Source organism: Gopherus flavomarginatus, chromosome 2, assembly GCF_025201925.1.
Source record: "Gopherus flavomarginatus isolate rGopFla2 chromosome 2, rGopFla2.mat.asm, whole genome shotgun sequence".
Classification (NCBI taxonomy): Eukaryota; Metazoa; Chordata; order Testudines; family Testudinidae; genus Gopherus; species Gopherus flavomarginatus.
In genome coordinates this window covers 41,636,551-41,660,774 of record NC_066618.1, presented here as the reverse complement: position 1 = coordinate 41,660,774, position 24,224 = coordinate 41,636,551, and the positions used below count along the sequence as shown (strand labels likewise).

General features: G+C 40.0%; 1 protein-coding gene across 1 annotated transcript in view; it reads left to right on the top strand.

Moving 5' to 3' along the window:
* The window catches only part of LOC127044526 (macrophage mannose receptor 1-like), a 58,262-nt gene extending 34,529 nt beyond the window's left edge, over positions 1 to 23,733 (top strand). The window contains exons 19-30 of the mRNA XM_050939494.1: positions 1,325 to 1,425; positions 2,538 to 2,671; positions 5,764 to 5,878; positions 8,843 to 9,039; positions 10,720 to 10,810; positions 11,409 to 11,641; positions 12,627 to 12,792; positions 13,955 to 14,107; positions 15,927 to 16,037; positions 19,740 to 19,901; positions 21,058 to 21,099; positions 22,811 to 23,733. Coding sequence (XP_050795451.1) covers positions 1,325 to 1,425; positions 2,538 to 2,671; positions 5,764 to 5,878; positions 8,843 to 9,039; positions 10,720 to 10,810; positions 11,409 to 11,641; positions 12,627 to 12,792; positions 13,955 to 14,107; positions 15,927 to 16,037; positions 19,740 to 19,901; positions 21,058 to 21,099; positions 22,811 to 22,974 — 1,669 coding nt within the window. The 3' untranslated portion in view covers positions 22,975 to 23,733. The remainder of the gene's footprint in view (positions 1 to 1,324; positions 1,426 to 2,537; positions 2,672 to 5,763; positions 5,879 to 8,842; positions 9,040 to 10,719; positions 10,811 to 11,408; positions 11,642 to 12,626; positions 12,793 to 13,954; positions 14,108 to 15,926; positions 16,038 to 19,739; positions 19,902 to 21,057; positions 21,100 to 22,810) is intronic.
* Positions 23,734 to 24,224: the final 491 nt, after the last annotated feature.

Genomic DNA, 24,224 nt, shown 5'->3' with positions numbered 1-24,224 from the left:
ACTCATTATGCCCTTCGAGCATGACCGTGAACCAGTGATAACTAGTCTCTGGGAACAATTTTCCAACCAGTTATGCACCCACCTTATAGTAGCTCCATCTAGGTTGTATTTCCCTAGTTTGTTTGAGAAGGTCATGTGAGACAGAAAGCCCTACTAAAGTCAAAATATACCACATCTACTGCTTCCCCCCATCCACAAGTCTTGTTACCTTGTCAAAGAAAGCTATCAGGTTGGTTTGATGTGATTTGTTCTTGACAAATCCATACTGACTGTTACTTATCACCTCATTATCTTCTAGGCTTTTGCAAATTAATTTCTTAATTATTTGCTCCATTATCTTTTCAGGTACAGAAGTTAAGCTGACTGGTCTGTAATTTCCCGGGTTGTCCTTATTTCCCTTTTTATAGATGGGCACTATATTTGCCGTTCAACTGACTTCCATGTCTGTCTGGAATCCAGTGCAACCAGAATCTTTGAAGCCCTGAGGGTTTCATGTACTCTTCTCCTGCTGTGTATATATAGAGAGACTTTTCCCCATGCCCAACCTTTTGTTTGGCACAATTTTACATAGAAGGGATGATTTTCAGGTGCTGATGACTGATTTATCACTTAGAAAATTATTCAGAATAAAATGTTGATTTTTCTAATTTAAGTGGACTTATTTTGGGAGTAGTTCACCTCCCACTAAAACAGGGAATGAGTGTGGAGCACCTTAAGTTGGTGCACCTTAGGGACTGCAATAGGAGAGTGTAAACTGAGAGAGTTTCTACAAGTCACTATGCAGGAGCAAAGACTGAAGAGTGGTAACCTATTAAAATATTTATCTTCTGAGACTAACAATTATAGATAAGTAGCTCATCTCATTTTTGCTTATGTGAAATCAATAGCAATTCACAGCTGGGAGAACAGAATAGATTTATAAAAATATGTCATATCTGTTTAAGCAATTGCCATATTTGATATTCATTATTTGTATTAGAACTGGTTGAACACTGTTTCCAAATTTATTTAATGACTTCTATCAAATAATGGAAAATTATTTTTCATTTTTTTTGTTATTTCCCAATCTGTAATATTTGTTTTACATAATTTATCTCAACAAAGGAATAATCAAAGTAAAGAAATAAAAATTTCTGACCTGATGGTCATGATTTTAACCATGTAACTCCCATTTTTGCTAATGGACATCATGCACCTAAAACTGTACATAGAAATTATGAATATACCTTTTTGGATTCTTGCCAAATGATTTTTGGTAATGTGTTGATGTGTCTTTCTAAAAGTGATCTGATTAATGATTACTGTTACATCCTTTTTCTTTTAGCTGGATGGATGGAACCCCAGTGAATTATGTAGCCTGGGCTCCCAATGAACCCAATTTTGCAAATAATGATGAAAATTGTGTGATCATGGTATCAACTTTTGGTAAGTGACAGGACTAGGTTTTTAGATTTTATTTTTTGTGTGTACAGAACTAAGATTTCTCTTTCTGTGTTGTTTCTAGCTTGCTGCCACATCATGTAGTCTGTTGGATCTAGTCTTTTAAAGGGCTTGTCACCACTTCTCCAGAGAGAGGCTGGTGCTGGATAAGTGGGATGGGCCTATTGAAAAGCTGCCATACTGCACCTTTCATTCCTAAGCACTTTACAAATGATATACAAGAAGTCATCACGAAATGCAGGAGTCTGTGGGATTGAAGGTAAAAACCATCCAGTATGTGCAGAAGGGAGGAGCATACGTTTACATATAAGGAAAACCCCCTTATCTTATAAATTCTCTATAACATTCACACAGAACAAAGAAAGTTTCAGAACTAAATTTTCCTCTCAGTTACATCAGTGTAACCCAGCTTAAGTGAGATGAGAATCAGGCCCTCTGTTTTTAGATGCTGTCTGAAACCCCACAGCACTCAATGTAGAATGAAGAGACTAGAAAACCCTGACTTGCCTTGAATCTTTGGCTCCCGAAAGACTTAAATATTTCAAAGCAGTTGGTTAAAATGCTAAACCATCTCCTAAAGGAGATGCTAAAAGTTCCATCTCTCATGTATATTTTCTTTCTTTAAAAAAAAAATCTATTTCAATCTGTTTGTGCCACAGAAAATTCTTCTGCCAAACATCCAGCTATTACTTCTCAGCCTGTATCCCTGGAAATTCTCCTATTCAGGCTCCATGTGAAGGAAAGCAAAATTAAGAGTAATTGATATAAACAGTTTGTTCTTTTGAGCCACTTCCTTTTTTTTTCCCCTTTTTTTAATCTCCATTTCTTGTTCATTTTTAATTGCCCTGTCACGAGGTACTGGTCAAGTAACTAACTGTACGGAACAGGTCCTGTCAATAAATACCTATTTTTTTGTGAACAATACATAGATTTGTACATTTTCCAAGCAGCTTAGCTGACAAATCGTTTTTAAGATGTGTATATTCTACTCTTACAGAATATAAATGCTATTTTTAAACAAAATAGGAAGTGTCCGATTATCATTCCATTTATTAATATTATACATTCATTTACTTACTATAGTTAATTTTTTTCAGGTTTGTGGAATGATATAAATTGTGGCTATCCAAGTGGTTTTATCTGTGAAAGGCACAACAGTACCATTAACTCAACATTTGCTCCTGCACCTCTAGGAGGCTGTCCAGAAACTTGGCTTTTGTTTAACAATAAGGTATGTTACAATTTACTGAAGATATTTGTTATGTGGCAGAGTAGGTGAACAAAGGACATATTTTTATGGTTAGAATAATACGTTGGACAGTGATTATCCAAGTCAGCATGCTGTTTGGCAGGCTGGGCCATTTGGGAGATATTTTACCATTTTAAACCTCCAAAGCATTGAGTCTGTAGGTTGAATTACTTAAGACAGAAGTACACTTTGCAGGTCTTTGCAGATATAACTTACACTTTCTTTCCCTCCGCCCTGTAATTTATGTCCCATTTTAGGGACTGAAGTTATCAGTGGTCAACCTTAAAAGACAATATAAAACAGTCCTCTCAGCCAGGATAAATTAGAAAGAACACTTTGAACAATAAATATGTAATCTTCATAAAGTTTCCCAAATGCTTGGATTCAGAATGAAAGAGTAAAAATGCTAGGGTTTCGATATTGGGTTATGTATGGCATTGGCTTGAAATTTATCTTTGATGTACCAGGTGATTTACACAGATTCCTGGGATGGTATCCTTAGCCTCTGTTTGTCTGGGTGACAGGGATGGATCGCTTGATTATTACCTGTTTTGTTCATTCCCTCTGGGGCACCTGGCATTGGCCACTGTTGGAAGACAGGATACTGGGCTAGATGGACCTTTGGTCTGACTCACTATAGCTGTTTTAATGTTCTTATGTTCTGTTTTCTTTCCACTCAAATGCAGTCGCTACTGCTACTTTACAAACACTGTACTGGTCTTGTATTCTGAAAGTGCTAGGTGACCAAATCTAACTGTGAAATTTCAGGCAGTTCAGGAGCATGAATGATCACTAGAAAGAATCACTAGTGGCAGCATGAGAAACATTTCAGATCAGAGTATGCAGCTGTATGACCATAACCAATAAGAAGTTATATTTCTATAGCTGTAAATTCTCTAACAATAAGGATATCACATAAGCACTGTGGGAAGAATTTATTAGTAAATAATAAAACTAAAAGTCTGTCTATACTGTACACCAAGAAATGCATGCCTTTCTTCCCCCACTCCCCCCAAGAAAAAATACAGGAAAAAGAGCATCATGTCATTGCAATTTGTCATTGTAGAGCATCATGTATACCGAACATTTACCACCCATTTTTCCCTTTTCCCCAATTTCACTTTCACTGATAGTGGTAGAGGTAGGAGAATGAAATGTGAAAGGGGCAAAAAGATCAAGCTGTGATCAAAGTGTTTGATTTTAAATTACTCTATAGTTGCAACAGTAGGCACTATCTCATCTTTCAGTGTTTTTTGATAGCTTATTACCTGACAGATAGGTGGCAGATAAAGCTAGGGTCATTTGTATTCCACAGCCACAGAATTTGTTGTGAAATTCACCCCTTGCTCCAAAGTATGAGCTTTTGTTTCTACCATGGTGCCAGAGAATGTAATATGGACATTGCATATGACTGCATTCTAAACAGAGAATAGGATAGATACAAGTTTGGTATCCTTCTTCCCTCCCCGCCTCCCGCCACCACCACAAATTCACTTTCAAATTATTCAAGAGAGTTACTAAATATTTCATGTAACTGATGCATTTGGAGACCAAAATTCTTTGCAACAAGACTACTGTATTTAGTCTCATCCTCATAATGCTATACAACTAATTTTTTTCTCAAAATCAATAATACAGCTCTGACAATGAATAAAACTACCAATATATCTGTATTATGTGATCCAACCATGCACCTACCATCACCGTAAAAAACCTGCTTCAAACCAGCATCGCTAAATGATAAGAGATTTACTAATCAATAGTCTGAATCCCAGACTAATGATTCTGGCTAGAATCAAAGGCTACCTAGAAGAACTAAAGGCTGCGACTAAACCCACCAGCCTAACATCCTTTAAACTGCGATGGTTAAGTGTCCACTAGGATGTGTTGTGCTGAACTTAAACATGGTTATCTAAGTATTGTGGTTGTTGGTCCCACTTCATCTCACCCACTGTAACCCTTCACTTCTCCATTTTCCTTCTCCTATTCCTCTCCCCATTCTCCTTATTCCTGTTCCCTTTCTATTTTCCTCTCCTTCAATTTACTTCTGTCTTTACTCATTCCCCTATTTCACATCAGCTCTCTCTTCCAATCCTCTATTTGAACCCCGAGTATCTTCTCACAAAAAGCCTCTACATTTCTGTAACTTGAAAAACACAGCAAGCTCTAACAACACAGCACGTCTATCATCATCATGATCACTTTGGACTAAATTGGGCTCCTGTCTTACGCATGATACAGTGTGAGCGGCAGAAGTATGTACACGTACATGTCTTGCATAGCCCACATAAAAGCTGCTCCTGATCTGATTGGCCATACAAGGTGAATATGAGAAGACTAGTCATGTCAGGAGAAGTACACTCTGTAGAGGACTATAGGAAATTACTGTCTATCTACAACAATCAGGGAATGCCTCCAGTACTTTCCTGTTAATTGAGTTTGCCTAGTAAATACCAGTTTATGACTACAAAATAAAACCTCCACTGGTACTTTTTTTCTCATCTGACTGCTAAAATAAAAGCACATTGATAATGGAACTTCTAGCATTTAGTATTCATACTGTTTTAGCTTCAGAAGAAATTTAATTTAAATTTTATAAAATACTAGAATAGAACTATGATGCAACAGAAGAAGGTTCTTAAGAGCTGCAGAAACTGACTGAGGTTGGTTTCAGTTACCCTAGAACTCACCAGATTTAGGCTTTGCATGTGGAAAAATAATCAATATTATGTTTGTTTTATTTTATTGCATTGTTTTCATATACTAGATGGAAAGAAATCATTTTCCTGTGAGAAGCACTTTTTAAAAAATCTGCATGTTCTCCCTGTCATTGAGGGATAAGATAAACTTTAACAATAAACCTCTAAGTTGCTTGAATTCACAATGCTTTTCAGCTCAGGTTTAGCAAAGTTTAAATTACACATCCTAAAGCTTTGCTAGCCTTCCCATCCTTGCTTTCTTTCTGTGGGAAGAAGAATAGCACATGAGTAATTAGGATTATTCACATATAACAGCTTCCATTTGGTGTGCAGCATTGAATGAAATGTCCAGTTGAGTTTTTTTTTCTTTTTCAGTGTTTCAAAATATTTGGCTCAAGTGAAAATGAGACATTGACGTGGCATGCTGCACGAATGGCTTGTATAAATTTAGGAGGAAACCTGGCTTCCATACCAAATAAAGAAGTCCAAGGTATAATGTGTGAACCCTTTGGTACTAAATGAAACATCAACCAGTTCCCATAAAACAATTATAAATGAAGGCAAAAAATGTAAAACTGCAGTTATACATTCTACTCTGTTTGCCCATTGTATAAATGTAACAAAAAATTTAGTTTGATAAAAAATGGGCCTTTGGATCATAGAAACATAGAAACTGCCATACCAGATTAGACCAGCAGTCCATCTAATCCTGTGTCCTGTTTCTGAGACTACCCCAGTGACAGAAGCTTCAGAGGAAAGTGCCACAAACCTCATAGTGTACAGTTATGGAATAATCCGCTCCCTCAGGAAATTACTTGCTAATCCCATCAGTTATTGGCTGGTTTTTACCCTGAAGTATGAGAGTTTATATTCATTATTACATACAAAAAACTACATTAGGCACTCAGAAGTTAGGAAATGTCAAAATTAAGGTTGCCTGAAGTCAGACTAGATGATCACAATGGTCCTTGCTGGCCTTGGAATCTAGCAATCTTAATTTGGCCTCCTTGTGTGCCTGCATTATGATACAGCCTTTAATTATGTATACATGTAACCCACAAACCCGTAGGGTGGGTGTTCTGTCCCATCTAGTGGTACCAAGACCACTTAAAGAGGGAGAGAAAACAAGTCTGCTCTACAACCTTTAGTTAACAGCCAGTTGGCTTTTAACCCATGCAGCAGAGGCTCATGCACTAAACTCCAGAGGTCCCAGGTTTGATCCTGTCCACCAATGACCGGGGTCTTGTTGGCTTTACATACACATACTATTTTTTCCATACGATCTCTGCCTTCAGTGCACAGCCTGAGTCAGCTTCCCCCATTGTCCTCCTGATTTCCATTACTCTGCCTTCTGCCGCATTCTGTTAGTGAAAAAGCTGATTCACAGTTTTTTACTCTCTGAAATCTGTTCCCCAAAGTTAAATTCACTGCTATTCATGAATATTTAGATAGCTGCCAGGTTGTGTGAAAATATTCACTAACAACAAAATATTGTTCTTCCAAATATCCACACCAGAAAGTTTGTGGGTCACTATTCATTGTTCAGTATTCTGCTGCCCAAAAAGTTTCATGTTGTTCAGTCAGGGAATAAAAGTGACCAATCACAGACCAAGAGTAATGATCACTTGAAGTTAATAGTTCATACAGAGACCATAGTATTGTTGTGAGCTGGGTGAAACCTTGTTATGGGTTGGGTTAAAATCTCGTACAAACTATCATTTAAGAAAGTTGTACGAGAAAGGTAAGAGGGCACACTTAAAACAAGATATAATAGTCTGCCCAGAAATTAGTACCATGAGGGTGGGGGTTCTAATGGGTATTGTGACCAGGGTGGGAGAGTGTGTGTCAGAGACAGAGAACACATACGCAAATTGAAAACAGACAAAAACAGAGAGTGGCAGAGGCAAAAAGAAAGAAAGCCAAGCAGGGTCCTGTGAGCCATAGGTGCTGACTCTGTGGGTGCTTCGAGCTGGAGCACCCATGGGGAAAAATTGGTGGGTGCTCTGCACCCACCGGCAGCCAAGGTCCCCACCCCAGCTCACCTTGCCTCTGCCTTCACCTCCTCCCATGAGCATGCCACGTCCCCGCTTCTCCTCCCAGTGCTTGCCAAGCTCGAAGAGGGAGGTGGAGGAGCGGGAACATGGCTCACTCTGGGGAAGAGGAAGGGCCGGGGAAGGGATTTGGGGAAGGAGTCCAATTGGTGCAGGGAGGGGGCAGAATTGGGGCAGGGACTTTGGGGAAGGGGTTGGAATGGGGGCAGGGCGGGGCTGGAAGGGGCAAGGCAGGGGTGGAGCTGGGGTGGAATTAGGGGTGGTAGGGGTTGAGCACCCACCAGTGCCAGGAGAAGTTGGCACCTACGCTGTGAGCCCAGTGTGACCCGGGAAAAGCGAGAGAGAGAGAGAGAGAGAGAGAGAGTGTATGGATCTGTTGGCTAAAGAGGCTTGGGCCTGTAAACTAAGAAACTGCTCCTTTTGTTCCTGGTTCCTCCTGTGTTTGGAGAAGCAGGACTTTGTACGTTCCTTTAAAAAAAAATGCATCAAAGAGAATATTAGACTCCATCAATTTCTACTTCCAACTGGAACCTCCCAAGGGCCCCAAAATTTGACTAGCTGCTCACGTCAAAAAGGGGCGGCAGTCTGAAAATATTTGACGAATAGTAACAAATTATGTAGAAATTGAGATAGGTTTGTGAAAGATACTGTTAACTGTTTAAAAAAAAGTATACATTCATTATGAAAATTATTCAAAATGAATTATTTGACCAGCTCTTCTAATAATGCTGCATTATTCATAAAAGGTCACAACAACCTCAAACAAAAAACAAAATAAACAAAACAAACAAACAAAACAAAACAACCTCAAACAAAACAAAACTAAAAAGGCATTTATTCCTTCCACTTTTACATTGGCAATATGAATGGAGAGAAAATTTTGGGGAGGCATATTTCAGCATACTCAAAACCTTCCTTTTCGCATTGGTTTTTAAAATTAAAATGCCTTTTTCCTATAAGTTAATGTTTGAATAGCTTATATTCCTTACAATTTCACCACCAAACGCTATATTTAAGCCATAAAATGTGACATTTAGGGTAGGTGTACGCTAGAAGTGCTGTATTGTCACAGCTGCACCGATGCAGCTGCACCACGGTAGAGTATCTGGTGAAGATGCTCTATGCTGATAGGAGAGCCAGCATAATTACTCCTCCTTCATGAGAGGTGGAAGCTATGTCAGTGGGAAAGCATCTCCCGCCAACATAATACAGGCATGGACAGTGCTTTAGTTGCTGTAACTTGCGTCACTCAGAGGGGTGTCTTTTTCACCTGCCCTTATTTTCAAGCAGGTGGGATTTTGCAGAAAAATGTTTTTACCGTGACCTCAGTTGTGTTAATTTTTTCTGTCTGGAGAAAATCATTTTTGAGGTTCCCTTCGTTTAAAATGTTTGCTTCCTTTCAGCTTTCCTCTTCTACCATTTAAGAGAAGTCATGACTGATCCATGGATTGGATTGAATGATATTAATAGTGACCTATCATTTCTTTGGACGGATGGAAGTGGTGTCTCCTATAAAAACTGGGCCAACGGTGCACCTACGTACAGACGCACATACTCTTATTTTTATTATGGTGGTGGTGGTGATGAGGACTATCAGGAGGTAAATCAATCATCATTAAACAGCCATGAATGGCTGGGCAACCATAATTGAGCCGTCTTGTGAATGTGCATTATGCTGCAGTTTTTAATTACATAATTAAGTGCTATTTTTCCCACAGGGCTAGTTTTTGAACTGGATGACAAAAAGCACATCCTTAGCACAAAGGCTTTTCCCTAGTCAAATTTCAAATCCCTGCTCCAAAGCATTGAGGCATTAGAACTCCTCAAAATAAAGGCCACCAGATTTTATTTTAACATCTAACATCAGTCTCAGAAACAGCTAATCTGTTCATGGCTGAAACTTCCCAGAAAAATTCAGCCTGATGGAAAATTTCATCCTGAATGGTTAAATTCTGGCAAAGGCATAAAGCAACTGAAAATAGGGTCTTGTAACAAGAAGTATCAGTCAAACTTAATTATTGGCAAGGCTGCATGCTGTGTCTGCAATATGATAATAGCTACACAGCCTGAGTGCACAATAAGTGATTTTTTTAAAACTTCAAGTGCAGATGTACCCATCTAACACACGTACAGACTAATGCTTTTAGTATGTAATTTTACTAAAATAAGTTTCAAACAGTCTTTTCCTCTTTCCTGAAAATCCATTTTAATGATTTTCTTTACAATCAAAAGTTGGACCTAGCTAGACTTACAATAGATATTCTAGTCCATCACCCTGATCCTTACAGGAGTCTTTCCTGTTACAGGAGTGGGCGGGTGAGATTCTGTGGCCTGCATTGTGCAGGAGGTCAGACTAGATGATCATAATGATCCCTTCTGACCTTAAAGTCTATTACAGCTGATAAGAATTATGCTTTACAAATAATATTTGTTACAAATTTAGCCCCTTTTCAGGTGAGTAAAGCATCTGTGAACTCCTCATATTAATGTTTTTATTTGTAAGTATTCGCTGTCTGCAGCTATTGGTACTAGACAGCCCAGAAGTTGTGAAGAGGAAATGAGGCCATGGCCATTCTCTTTCCTCCACAATAGCTAGAAAAGGGGTGAGGCAGTCTTAGAAAGAAGATATTTGATGAATTCTGAACATTCTGATGAAATTTAGTAGTATCTTCAGTCCGACTTCATGCTACCAAGCTCCCATTGATACCCTTCCATTAGCAGTGGAGAAGAACAGCTGAAGTAAACAAGGATAAATGAACTGCCAGCATCTGTCCTCTCAAACATTTATCACAGTGTCACATAGTGGTGAGGAGCCAACATTGCTTCTAAAATAATCCAGAGCAACAGCAGCTTCCATGCTCCAGAACATTGTTTGGGATTATGAATCATAGAATATCAGGGGTGGAAGGGACCGCAGGAGGTCATCTAAGCCAACACCCTGCTCAAAGCAGGACTAATCCCGAGACAGATCTTTACCCCAGTTCCCTAAATGGCCCCCTCAAGGATTGAACTCACAACTCTTGAGTTTAGCAGGCCAATGCTCAAACCACTGAGCTATCCCTCACCCAGGAGGAGTTTGTGTAAGCTTGATTCCAACCAAAAATAGATCTTTGGGAGCTATATGAATACTGACATTACAGTACTGAGACTTCAAATGTTGGAGGACTGAAACACTTGTAATATGCAGGTCTACAAAACCTGCGGGAGGAGGAGGAGAACTTGTCTCCTGATGGTTACTTTTTCTTCTGAATTTGTGTTCTCCTTTCCCCCCCCCCCTTAGAAAGACTGTGTCGTTATGATAAAGGAAGAAGGGAAATGGAAAGATGAAGATTGTGAAAATGACAAAAGCTATATATGCCAAATGAATTTAAGTGAGTTCTATTTCACCAGCTTTCTAAATTTAAAAAATCATTGAAAACTCATGATGGCTTTTTAGTTTTGCTTGTGGATTAAATTCTGGGTTTCCACATAGAACGTATCACCTATTGGAAGGCATTCTGACCCTCTAAGGCCTCCAAAATTCCTTCTTCTCAAGTGGTGCAGTTCTGCATCCACCCTAATGCAAAGTTGCACCTTAAAAGTGCAAGCTTCCCACAATACTTTCTGAATATTGGGGAGAAATTATTATTTTAATTTTTTAAATTTGTTCTACAGAAAATAAGGGTTATACCAAAAAATGAATGATGATAGAACTGAATACATTGAAACTGATGCCATAGCAGATTCTACAGCTGGCTCGATCTAACTTTCTAGCGTGGACCAGGCCTATATTTTCTGTATTCACAAACTATTCATAATTTTTCCTTAATTTTAACTGAAGAATTTTCACTTATTGTTAGTGCTACACCACTTAATTTGTGCAACAATGTGGATATTAAACATTATTACTGCAATGTAAATCCATGCACCTGATTTTTGGTTGTTATTTATGTATGCATTTATTTATTTATTTATTTAAAATTATTACAGACCCTAAATTACTTCATTCCCCAACAACAATTCCAGCCTCTGGCTTTATCCGGTATGGTGACAGTAGCTATTCAGTCATCCATTCAAAAATGACATGGGAAGAGGCAAGAAAAAATTGCAAGGACAGATCTTCAGATCTTGCTAGTATTTTAGATATCCGCAGCCATTCATTCCTATGGTTACAGATGTTAAAGTATGGAGAGCGTGTATGGATTGGTCTTAACAGCAATGTGGTAAGTGTTGAATATTATTGTTCTATCACAAACAAAAATAAGCTCTCATGTTTTATATATAAATATTGGTTGCTTTCATTGTAATGCTGCTGTAAGAGCTATAGTCTCAATTCACCAGAAGCATGCATGGACTTCTAGCACTCCTGTAAGAGTTCCTCAAAGACCACGTAAAGCACATGGGATGGATAGGAGGATCCATAGAAAAAGTCCTAACGGGAAATAGTAGATGGAGAGCTATAAAAACTGTGGAAGGAGTCGGTGTTAAAATCAGGAACCATGGAGACAGGGCGTTGAGTGCCAAATAATTTTTACCCTCAAAATTACTTAAAATCGTAATCTAAAGAAATGATGATTAGGCAGGTTGGCTTGTCAATAATCGCTTCTCTTGATAACTGTCTGGAAAGTGATCCCACATTTACTTACCTAAAGTTCAAACCATGCTTTAGAGGATACCATTACTTCAACAAGCAAAATAATAGTGAATAATTTAAGAAGATAATACCAAATGTAAATAAGCAATAAAATAAACTATGCTTAGAATAAGTTATGTTTGGAAGAGCTGCCCAATTAAGTTTTAGTTTGTGCTTTATAAATCCCCAGAAAAATCATCTGTCCATGTAAATGTCCAGAACCAGAGCTCCAGCCTATTATATTATTTTGTCACATACTGCATTGTGCCTTCTTGTTCCTGCACATTGAAAACTCCTCAAGGAAGAGATTCTGCTATTTGTTCAACTCAGTTCATGTGTTGGACTGTGCAATGCCCTATAAATACTGTTAGCTTTAAAAAAAATAATCAAGTATTACTCTCCTCACGACTCAAGTGTCAGGCATTTATTCACTATTTTGATATGTGAGGTATTAGAAAATGACAAATAGAGTGTTTCTGATGAAAAGCTGAAATAACAAATGCCAGTGCAATTAAAACTACATATTGGTACCTTTGTATTGCCATTTATATTATCTTAATTTATGCTGGTTTTAGACAGATGGCCATTATAAATGGGTTGATAACTGGATACTCCAATATACTAAATGGGCAACAGGAGAACCAAAAGAGAAAATAGCCTGTGTCTATCTAGACCTTGATGGAACCTGGAAGACAGCATCTTGTAATGAAAGCTACTTCTCCGTCTGTAAACAGTCAGATGGTAAGCAATTGAACTTAACAATTTAAAGAACACAAGACTTATTGTACTGGATCATGCCAGAGGTCTAACTAGTTTAGTATCCTATCTCTAGCAGTGGCTGTCCCCAACAACCTCAGAGGAAGGTGCTTCAAGAATTCCACCTACCTGCCTTCAGAGTCTGGGATTCTACTAATGAGGTGGTACATGACTTTGAAGGCTTTGGCACTTTAAAGCCTCAGTTGGTGTAAATGGGAATAACTCCATTGACTTCAGAGGTGTTATTCTTATTTACTCCAGCTGAAGATTTGGCCCTCCATTCCTTTCCAGCCTTGAGATATTTTCCTCGTTATATGCAATTTTCGTGGGTCGCACTGGTGGTTGTGAATAAGTTAAATTGGCACTGGGCTCTCATCATGACTAGTAACTAATGACTAGTAACATCATCCAGTAACTAATTATGAAAGCTCTAGGGGGAGGTGTCCTGGCAGCAGTTGGAATGGAACACTTGGGAGAGGTTCATTCCCACCTTTCGGGGTTATAATTTTAAGAACCGGTACACTTCAGGCCAGCATCACAGCAGGGAGACAAGACTCAGGCGTAGGAATCCTGTGTGATGACACCTTTAAAAAGTTTTAAGGGCATGTACTTTTCCCTCACAGCACTCTTTAGGCTACACAATATATTCTCTTCCTGATGTGGGTTATAGAATAAATGGCATTGCTTTACAGTAGCTTTTGAGTTAATGCATCAGGCCGTAAACCTGCTTTAATCTGCATATGCAATTCACAGTGGTGAGCCCAGCGAAGTCAATAGGAGTTGCAAACATGATTAAGAGCTATATTTAGCATATGGCTTTCTGATAACCAGTGATGGGCCCCATATAAGTGTCTAAACTTAATGTGACTAAATAAAGAGTACAACCGACAATACAGCCTGCAGTTGCAACACCAATACTTCACCAGCTGAAGGTAGTCTCATATAAAGTGATAATGAAAATTCCAGATGGATATCAATATTTAGCTGTGACTGGGGGGGCGGGTGGGGCAGTATTTTCCTGGCATCATTCTAAGTTAGTAGTAGCTACTTATAACATGGTATATGTGTGCTGAGTAATTTTAAAGACTAATTTTTTGGGTTATTCATAAAAAAGTACTGATTTCAAACCACATGATTTTTTTCACAGTTGTGGCCCCTCCTGATCCTCCACAGCTGCCTGGAAATTGCCCTGAATCAAAAGAACTCAGATCTTGGATTCCTTTCCATGGTCACTGCTACTACATTGAATCATCAGCCATGAAAAGTTGGGCCCAAGCTTCCCTGGAATGTATTCGATTAGGTGAGTGACTTTTATTGAGACAAAGACTTAATTAAGGACACAGTGTTCATTTTACAAAGTTCCTTAACCGCCAAAAACCTATTTATTAAAATGAGTTATTTTAAAAACAAAGCATACTTCCTACTTATGCTTTTTGTTTTGTTTTTGCTTTTCACTCTGCTGGGGAGATGAAACTAGGCTGATATGTTTGACTTTCTCATTATAGTCATTTTCATTGTCTGGATTTCACGCATTGCAAAATACTGTAAAATTTTGATCCTAACATAAAAAAGCATTTAACCTATGCTTTAGGAATCTTTGACAACTTCTAAACACATGGGGCCAGATTCACCAGTACACTCTGTCTTCCCTCCAGATTATTCCAGTAATCTGTTGAATTAGTATACTTTCCAACATAGACTTTAAAGCCAGAAGGGACCAGCTAGTCTGACCTGCTGCACATTGCAGGCCACAGAACCTCATCCACCAACTCCTATAAAATATTCCTAACCTCTGGTTGAGTTACTGAAGTCCTCAAATCATGGTTTAAAGACTTCAAGTTACAGACAATCTACCATTTACACTAGTTAAAACCTGCAAGTGACCCTTGACCTCTGCAGCAGAGGAAAGTGAAAACCCCCCCAGGGTCTCTGCCAATCTGACCTAGGGAAAAATTATTTCCCACCCCCAATACAGCTATGGGCATGCATACTCTGAGCATGTGGGCAAGACCCAGCATACAGACACCTGGGAAAGAATTCTCTGTAGTAACTCAGAGCCCTCCCCAGCTAGTTTCCCATCACCAGCCATTGGAGATATTTGCTGCTAGCGGTTGCACATCTGCTACATGCCATTGTAGGCAGTCTCATCGTAATATCCCCTCCATAAACTGATCCTCAACATGAAATCCAGATCTTCAGATTTTAATATTTCCTTAAGATCATGCTGAGATGCAAAAGCAAAGCAGGGACAGTAGGGAGAGAGAGTTGCACAAGGGGGACAGTCCCCTTTCCCCTTTAATTAGGACAGTTGGTTCAATTTTTGCCTTTCTCTCACAACTGAGGAGTCTTCCCCTTCAACTGCCTATGCTCCCCACCTAGCTGGCTCTCAGTGTCAGGGGCCATCCAGTAGTGGAGCCAGTATCCTAGTAACCTAGTGAGTGCAGCTGGCCCTGAAGGAAGCTGTCAGACCTGATTGGCTGCAGGAGTCAGCTAGCTAATACTTAAGTTCAGCAGCAGTCCATTGGCTGCTCAATGTGCTCTTGACCTGCAGCTATGCTTTCGCATGCCCCAGCACCGCACTCTGTCCCCTGACTGTGACTCTAGTTAACGTTTTGTCTTTGACTTCTGACAGTGACTCAAGTTAACTATCTAGCTTCAACTTTGGCTTCAGACTCTTGTGTCCAATTCTTGGTTACCCCTTCGAACTACAACTTTGGCTCAGGCTTTAGCTTCTGACTCCCAGCTCTGACCTGTGGCTTTGCTCCAGGACTGTGCCCCAGATGCATTCAGCTCTACCTGTAGGCCAGACCCAGACTGTTGTTTCAGCCATCAGGCCAGACACCCACGACTTGATCATGGATGCTCAAGGCTGTAGACTCCAGGAGCAAGGAGCATTAGCTGTTGCTGTGTTGAGAAACCTAGTTGTGACTCAGCACATTCAATTGCCATGATTAGCTGCTCTTCCCCCGGAGGCAGAGGAATGGAGGAGGCAGCCAATCAGAAGGCTTTGTGTAAAAGTCTCTAAGATAAAATTGACTGCTATTATAGTTGTGAAGAAGCAGGTCATTATATTGGTTACTCTCTTTGATTATGGTTATTTTTTTGTTAATGCTTTCCAGATGCTACTTTGGTTTCAGTAGAAGATTTGGCTGAATCCAACTTTCTGACACACAGGATACAGGAAAGCAAAACACAAGGTTTTTGGACAGGAATGTACAGAAATGTGGATGGTAATTTTATTTTACTGTCAATATTTAAATTCATAAATATTTGTCAATAAATGAAATCTGAAGAATACTTTTATCCCTTGATGCACTGTTCTGCTGATGGACTGTATATGTCTTTTAGTCTCTAATGTCAATGGATTGACCCTAGGCATCCTCTACAGTGACCTTGTCCTCAGAGGCCACCAAAGGTATCGGATAAACCACCAGAAATGACATGTGAGGGAAGACCTACTAGATCACAGTGTCTTCAGGTGAATCTGATTGCATTGTGAAGTCTTTCTGAAATCACACATCATTGCTATACAAGAGGAAAAGAAGTGATTTTTTTTGTCTCTGATATGGACTCTGTAAAATCCTGGTCAGCAAATTTGGTTTGAGTTGTGCATAGGCTGTTTAACCAAACAGATCTCTGTCTGGTTGCTGGTTCCAGTCACTCCCATTAAGACACATTTCTAGATAGTCTGAAAAGCAAATTGTTCATAATTGGGCTGATATATCCACCTTTTTGGTAGAGCAGTATTTTGAGTGCAAGTGCAAGGCCTTCTCTGGTTGAGTTCCAATTAGTGTTGCTCACCGGGATACTGGAAGTGTTGGGAAAACTTCAGACTTCAAGGTGTGTGTTAGACTTCCTGGCTAGTGAAGGCCCAGAAGGAAGCACTGTATCCAATATTGATGGGGATTGTGAGCCTTTCTATTAAGGAAAGTATGCCACCAGATTTAAAGAAAATCTACATATACTTTTCAGTTATTAAATCCTTGCTTGACTTTGGCAATTTTACCAGTCATTTAGCAGCTTCCAGCCTTCCCTGCTTGAGTAAGGTGACTGAGAAAATGTCTGTATGCCTCGGATCTCCTTGATCCTTGTAAATCTAGTTATGGTCCTGGATTTGAACAAAAACCACAGTTGTTACACTGATCAATGTTCTCCGGCTAGTGATGGTCAGTGATCAGGTGCTTATGCTGATATTAGTTCTGCCAGTTGCCTTCAATACTGTTGATCATAAGGTGTTGACAGTTCTGCAGCTGCGTGCAGGGGTTCATGGGGCTACCCTTGGAGTGGCTACATTACTTCTTATCAGAGAGTTGTCTTGAAAATTGTTCATCAGCCCAAATGCCACTCTCACGTTGGGTGCTACAGGATTTATTTTTGTCACCATACTTGTTCAATGTGTACATAAGGCCTTCATGGAGGTTAATGAGGAATCATGGTTTGCAATGTTTTTAGTAGTCCGATTGCACACTAATGTATATTGTGAATGGACATCTGGACATGGTTAAGAAAGTAAATGATACCTGTAACTGTCCAGTGTTGGGGCTCGACCCTCTCAGGTGCAGCTGGGAGCCAGGGCGCCTCACTACACGCGGCAAAGAGTTCCGGGTTCCGACCCTTAAGCAGGGGTTAAACAAACAAATAGTCGATAAGCCCAGGCCCGGGGTCAGGGCGGGGCAATAAGCAGTTCAGAGCTCAGGCCCTTCAGCAGGGACTGAGCAAACAAATAGTCTCTAAGCCCAGGCCCTGGGTCAGGGCAGGGCAATAAGCAGCTGAGAGCTCAGGCCCCTCAGCAGGGACTGGGCAAACAAATAGTCTCTAAGCCCAAACCCTGGGTCAGGGCAGGGCAATAAGCAGTTCAAAGCTCAGGCCCTTCAGCAGGGGCTGAGCAAACAAATAGTCTACGAGAACGGCCTCCTCAGGCCAGCGAGAGGGGGAGTCTTCCACCTTTGGACGGGTGGCAGGGGGAACGCAGGCCCTCCCACTCCACTGCGTTCCAGCCCGGGGCCCTAGCAGCGGCCAAGACTCGCTGCTGTCAGTGGGGATCCTGGCTGCAATACACTGACATTGGTTCAGGCTCTTCGGGAGCCAAACCAGGGTCAGCTACCCCCGGGCCACTTCCGACACCCTCTCTAGGTACCTGTGTCTCGCCGGCGTCTTCCGGTGGGTCCCAGACCATGGGTTCCTCAGGATACTGGGCACAGGGAAGCTCAGGCAGCTCCTCAGGATACCGGGCACGGGGCAGGCTCGGCCAGTCCTCCTCAGGATACGGGGCACGGGGAAGCTCAGGCAGCTCCTCAGGATACTGGGCACGGGGCAGGCTCAGCCAGTCCTCCTCAGGATACCGGGCATGGGGAAGCTCAGGCAGCTCCTCAGGATACTGGGCACGGGGCAGGCTCAGCCAGTCCTCCTCAGGATACCGGGCACAGGGCAGGCTCGGCCAGTCCTCCTCAGGATACCGGGCACAGGGAAGCTCAGGCCGGGCGGGAGCTCGGCCACCCGCGTCTGGTCTTTTCGGCGGCTGGCCTCCAAGTGAGCGCCGGGGCTGTGCTTTTATACTTCCTGTCCCACCCCTTGACTTCCGGGGGGCAGGAACAGGCGGCAGTGGCTCCACCCACGTTGGAGGCTGCAGAGGCTCGGCCCTCTCAGGCACAGCTGGGAGCCAGGGCGCCTCACTACAATACCATATTAAGCATTGAAAAACTGATAGTAAAGAAGTAGCCATGAGTCAGCATATACAGTATAATCTGATTTATAATTACATAGCAAATGAAAAATGAGATCTACAAGGTAGGCATTTAAACGGAGAAGTATAAGTGTTTTACTGTTATATAGTTTTATTATAATAACTCCAGCTGGGAACATACAGTATCATATGTCCTTTTTTATTTTATCGCCATTAGTTTTAATTCCTGCCATTGTCTCGCACTCTTTCATTTATCCTATTTTGACTAGTCTGCATTCATAATGAAGTTAACATTGTTTCTAACTACGTATTGCTGTTAACACTGTGTTTCTTTTATGTTACTCATTGCGTTATGTATAGCTGAAAAACTCTATAGAAATAAAGTGCATAAAAGTTCTTTTCCATCTCAAATATTGAAGTCTTCCAGCCTCTGAGATGCTTACATCTTCTGTTAATAGATGTTTGTTTGTAGTAAAAGAAACATAATTAGCACATAAAACACTGGATTATGGTCTGATCTTTCTGGAAGCACTGTCCATCCAAATCAAATTGTAGTAATGTGTTGGGGTTTACAGATCCCACACCGAACCCAGGCTAAGGAATAGAGCAATGCTGGGCTAGGGAAGTCCCACCCCTCAACAGGCACAGGGCATGCTCTTGGTGGAGAAATAATTTATAAGGTCACTTGTATCCCAGGAAAAGTGGGGAAGGAGCTGCAGGTTGCACCAAGAAGGAAGGCTGAAGCCAAGTTGTGACAGGAGTAACTACAGCTTTGTTAAGGCTACTGTAGCAGCGGGGATCTGGATACCCTATCCTCCTCTTTGGGAGCTGAAAGCCCTAAATGAGACTGCTTTGATTAGAACATTAACAGACCAAGTGGAGTCTTCTAAACCAGTTACCACACCCCAAACAGAGGTGCTCTAATCTGTAGGAAATGACCTAGGGAAAATGTAAATAGGAGCAGTCAGGAGGGACTTAGGCCCACCATGTACAGTATGGCTTGGGCCCCCTCTGGGATGATAAGGCAGGCAGAGACTGACTACAATGCCGCCAACTAGGACAGTTGGTTATCAGACAGTTTTAAATACTTGTACCAGGACAATTTGATATGTCTTCATGCCACAAAGCAGGTGCTAGTTACTAGTAAATTGATTGATTTTTTTAAGTCCCTTGGTGAGCTAAGGAGTTACAATGGACACATTGATTTTCTTCTAATCTGTTATAATTAATATATTATTTTTGACTTTAGACCAATGGTTGTGGTTAGACAACACCATAGTGGATTTTGTCAACTGGAATGTAAAAATGCCCACTGAGAGCGAGCACTGTGTTGAAATATCTGCACCATCTGGGTATTGGAATAATATTCTGTGCTCTTCTGAAAAAGGATTTGTTTGTAAAAAACCAAAGAGTAAGTTATATGATTAATATGATATACTGTACTAGATTTATGATTTGTTATTAGTAATTATTATAATATTTATACTGTGAATATATGCTGTGTATTGTGTGATATATGTATGTGTGGTATGACATGCATGTTTGTGTGTAACCCATATATATATTATATATTTACTAGGGCTATCAAGCAATTAAAATAATTAATCACAATTAATTGTACGGTTAAGCAATGTTAGAATGCCATTTATTTAAATATTTTTGGATGTTTTCTACATTTTCAAATATATCGATTTCAATTACAACACAGAACACAAAGAGTACAGTGCTCACTTTATATTTATTTTTGAGTACAAATATTTGCACTGTGAAAAACAAAAGAAATAGTATTTTTCAATTCATCTAATACAAAGACTGTAGTGAAATCTTTTTATCATGAAAGTTGAACTTACAAATGTAGAATTATGTACAAAAAAAAGTGCATTCAAATATAAAACAATGTAAAATTTTAAAGCCTACAAGTTCACTCAGCTCCATCACTGCACAAGGGGTGTCATTGCAAGGGAAGGCAGAGAAAGCTATTTACACCTTCTTCTCCCATTGCACACCCATGCAGAGCCATCAATAAGCTGGCCACAACCATTTGCAAGTCATGACATTCAGAATTAAAGTTTCTGTCCTGTCTCTACCTTTTTCTGATATCCTGCTAGGCCCTGTGCCTTCCCGTCCATCCTATGCCTTCATGTCCAGCCAATCACTCAGACAAACAAGTTTGTTTACATTGTAGGCGATAATGCTGCCTGCTTCCTGTTTACAATGTCACCTGAAAGTGAGAACAGGCGTTCTCATGGCACTGTTGTAGCCGGCATCACAAGATATTTATGTGCCATATGCGCTAAAGATTCAGATATCCCTTGATGCTTCAACCACCATTCCAGGGGACATACATCCATGCTGATTATTAGAAATAAAAGTGAAAATTTTTAAACTAGTGTTGTGGTTCAGTTACATTAAATAGAAAAGTAAAGCTGTTGTCACATATTTAGCATCTCTATTAATTTTGTTTACCAAATGCATTGTAGAATACAAAGCTAATTGTAGCCCTTCATATTTTTTCCTGCATAGATTTTATAGATGTTGAATAAGTGTTTTGTTTTTCTCTTTGAAAGTTCTTGAAGTCCAGCCAACTGAGAAGCCTCCAGATAAGAAAGGTAAGACTATTTATAAGCAAAATAACAAGAAACCCAAAATACCACACAAACATAGGTGATTTTGAAAATCTCACCACCTCAGTGATTTTGGAGCAGAAGTCCTAAGTCAACAGGACATGTGCTCCTAAGTAATTTAGGAGCTTTTGAAAATCCTACCCTGAGTAGGAGTGGTTGTAAATGTTCTGACATAAAATTACTGTAAAATGCATTTCCAAATAATTAACAGCTCATATCTCATTCATTAAAAGTGTGACTTTGTTAAAATGATACCTTCTGATTCATCAGATCTGTGGGCCAAATCCTGAGGGCCTTATTCAGGGTCACATTTTGTCTTGGATAGGTGTGCTGGAGTGAAGGAGTGCAAAGAACTTTCCTGTCTTGAATGCCTCATGCAAGGGCCAAGGACAATCACAGTCTTTACATGTAGGAGAACTCAGGGAAATGTTTCCACCTATATCTTCAGGATACAGATTGTCCTGAAGGCAGTTACAATGAAGCAGGGCTGTGGCACTGAACCTCATCTAACTCGCCCATTGAGAAAGGATTGTGCACTAGAGAGAATGAGGAGCAAAAGGTCCTCCTTACACAGTGCTCCCCATGGATGCAGGGACAGGGTGGCTTTACATGGCTTTTTACTCATAGTCTAGCACTCAGTTTTTACTCAGTTTCTGTTCTGTCCAATTCTCATAGTCCCACTGACTAAACAGGGGTTGAGCGGAAACAGGGACTGAGTATAGTATGGACATCAGGATTTGGATCTATATATTCAGGATAGAGCTGTTCAAATCATGAATAAGATGGATTATATTTGTGATTAATTTGATAGTGGCCAGATTTCTCTCTGTTTGATGTTCATGGAGTCCTGTTGTCCATGATTCACATGTATTTAGAAAACCACCAGATATTTATGAAAATATTCAGAAATCTCCACATTTCCATGAATTTTTGGACAAAAGAATCTTAGTTGAAAAATTTGTCCTGGAAAGATATTTGTTCATTACTTGCTTTCTGATATTTGTTATTAGTTAGTGAATGTTTATCGTATGTTCACCTGTTCAAAAAGTTTGTCACCCAACTGGGAACAGAAACAAATACCATATGACCTAAGTGACCAGTCATGGGGCATAAATAACAAATAGATTCCGAGATCTCCAAATTTGCTCCTATACCACCTTATTTCCAGCCTACTACATAATACTTAGCTGTGGGAAAGAAGGTCCAGCTACACACCAGCAATCCCTTGGCTGCTCTAAGCTAAGCTGGGCTTATATTGGCACAGAACTGGCTCCTAGTTCAGGATAGGAAGAACATCTCCATCATCAGATGAGCCCAGTGCATCTTGAGTACAGCTGAGTATCGCAGAGTCATAAAGGTTAAGGCCAAAAGGAACCAACAGATCATCTAGTCTGACCTCTTGGACATCACATCACTACAGAACTCCACTCAGTTACCCTTGTATAAAGACCAGTAACATGAATTAGACTAAGTATTATGGCCCTCAGAAGACTGAACTATTGTGAGAGAGAAGCAGAGAGTGGGAGGGACCAAAGTGCACCAATGCCTGAGACCCTGCATGGTAGGGAATTGATTAAATGAGAGAGACCCAGATGAGCCTAGCAAGCAAATCTGGTCCATTGTTGTCCATAGTCCAATGGCTTCCATCTTTTATAATCACTGAGATCCTTAGCAATTGTTTTGTGTTCATTTACAGAAGAGGCTGTTGCACCTGCTCACCTCACAACTTGGATACTAGTTATTCTGGCTACTCTTATTCTCACTGGAGCTGGCCTTGCAGGCTGTTTCTTCTACAAGAAAAAGAGACAAAACCAACTACAAGGAGATGATCAAGGCGCAGAGACACTTAAAATGCCGTGATGCTGTTTCAAGAACTAGTGATACAAAGCATTCTGTGCCAAGTATTGAGTAGAATGAACAGGTTATCCTGTAGTGCAATAAAATTTTTGCCTGATTTTGGTAAAATTTGCCAACTAGAATACAAGAAATCTTAAATCAAAGCTTATTTCTCTTGTTTAAGTAGTAGCCTGTTTGTTTAGCACTGTCTGTATTTTTATACATGTACTTAGGAGAAGCATTTACTCCTCCTATAGTCTTGTAGCATTCAAGATCTTCTCACATAAAAGTAGATTTTAGTGAAAGGAATGGGAAGGGCTATTCAAATGGGACAATGGATATACTTAAAACAACTAAAATGGAGCAAACCAGTGTGAACAAATATTCAAGAAACTATGATTTCTAGTCAGAACTGGATTGCCATGAAATATAATGAATGGTCAGTTTATGTAACTATTGTGTTTGTGGAAACTGCAAAGAACTCAACAAAACATTTGTCTAATTCTGTTGAAATCCTGAAAATAATCCCAAAAGCTTCACTCCAGCAGTCAAGCTGTTTTTATTGATGGGACTGTACTTTGCTTTAGTCTTAAAAAGAAACAGTGTTGTATATTATCACTTTTTAGATAACTTCTGAAGACATAAGTAGGCTCCTGTTTTCACTTTCTGTTATGTATAAACAGTGAAACCTGTCAGAAATCTCTCAAAAGGTTTTGTAGTTTGTGCTTGTAAGTCTTGTAGCATATTAAATGATGTGAATTAAAATGTTCTCACTCAGTTATGAATGGGCTGAAGCAGAATGGAAATGTTTTCCTTCATTCCGTTTAGTTCTATGAAATAAACAAACAGAAAATGTCTTTTTGTGATGTAGTTTTCATCTTTAGAACTCTTTGTGCAGCATGTAATCTCTGCCCTTCACACTTCACCGATATTGTCAGTCACTAATGAGAGCAAATTAGCTCAGCCTCCTAGCATGTAAGTAGACTTTTCAGCAATAATTTATAAGTAGAGAATTCCTCTTGAAGTATCAAAGATATTGCTACAAACTGTTGAGCCTTTTAGCCCTACTTTAGTGTGCCAGTGTCTGAACCAGCCTTCTCTAATAGCTCTGAAAACTGGATGGGGAAAGACTTAGCAGGTATAAATTTATTCTGTCAGGGGGAACAAAAACTCATTTAGGGTCAAATTGTGGCTGGCCCTTACCCAGATGTGTGGACAGAGGAGGGTGTAATTTCTGGTTCCCTCTTCACTAACCTTTTAATGCACAGTGCCCC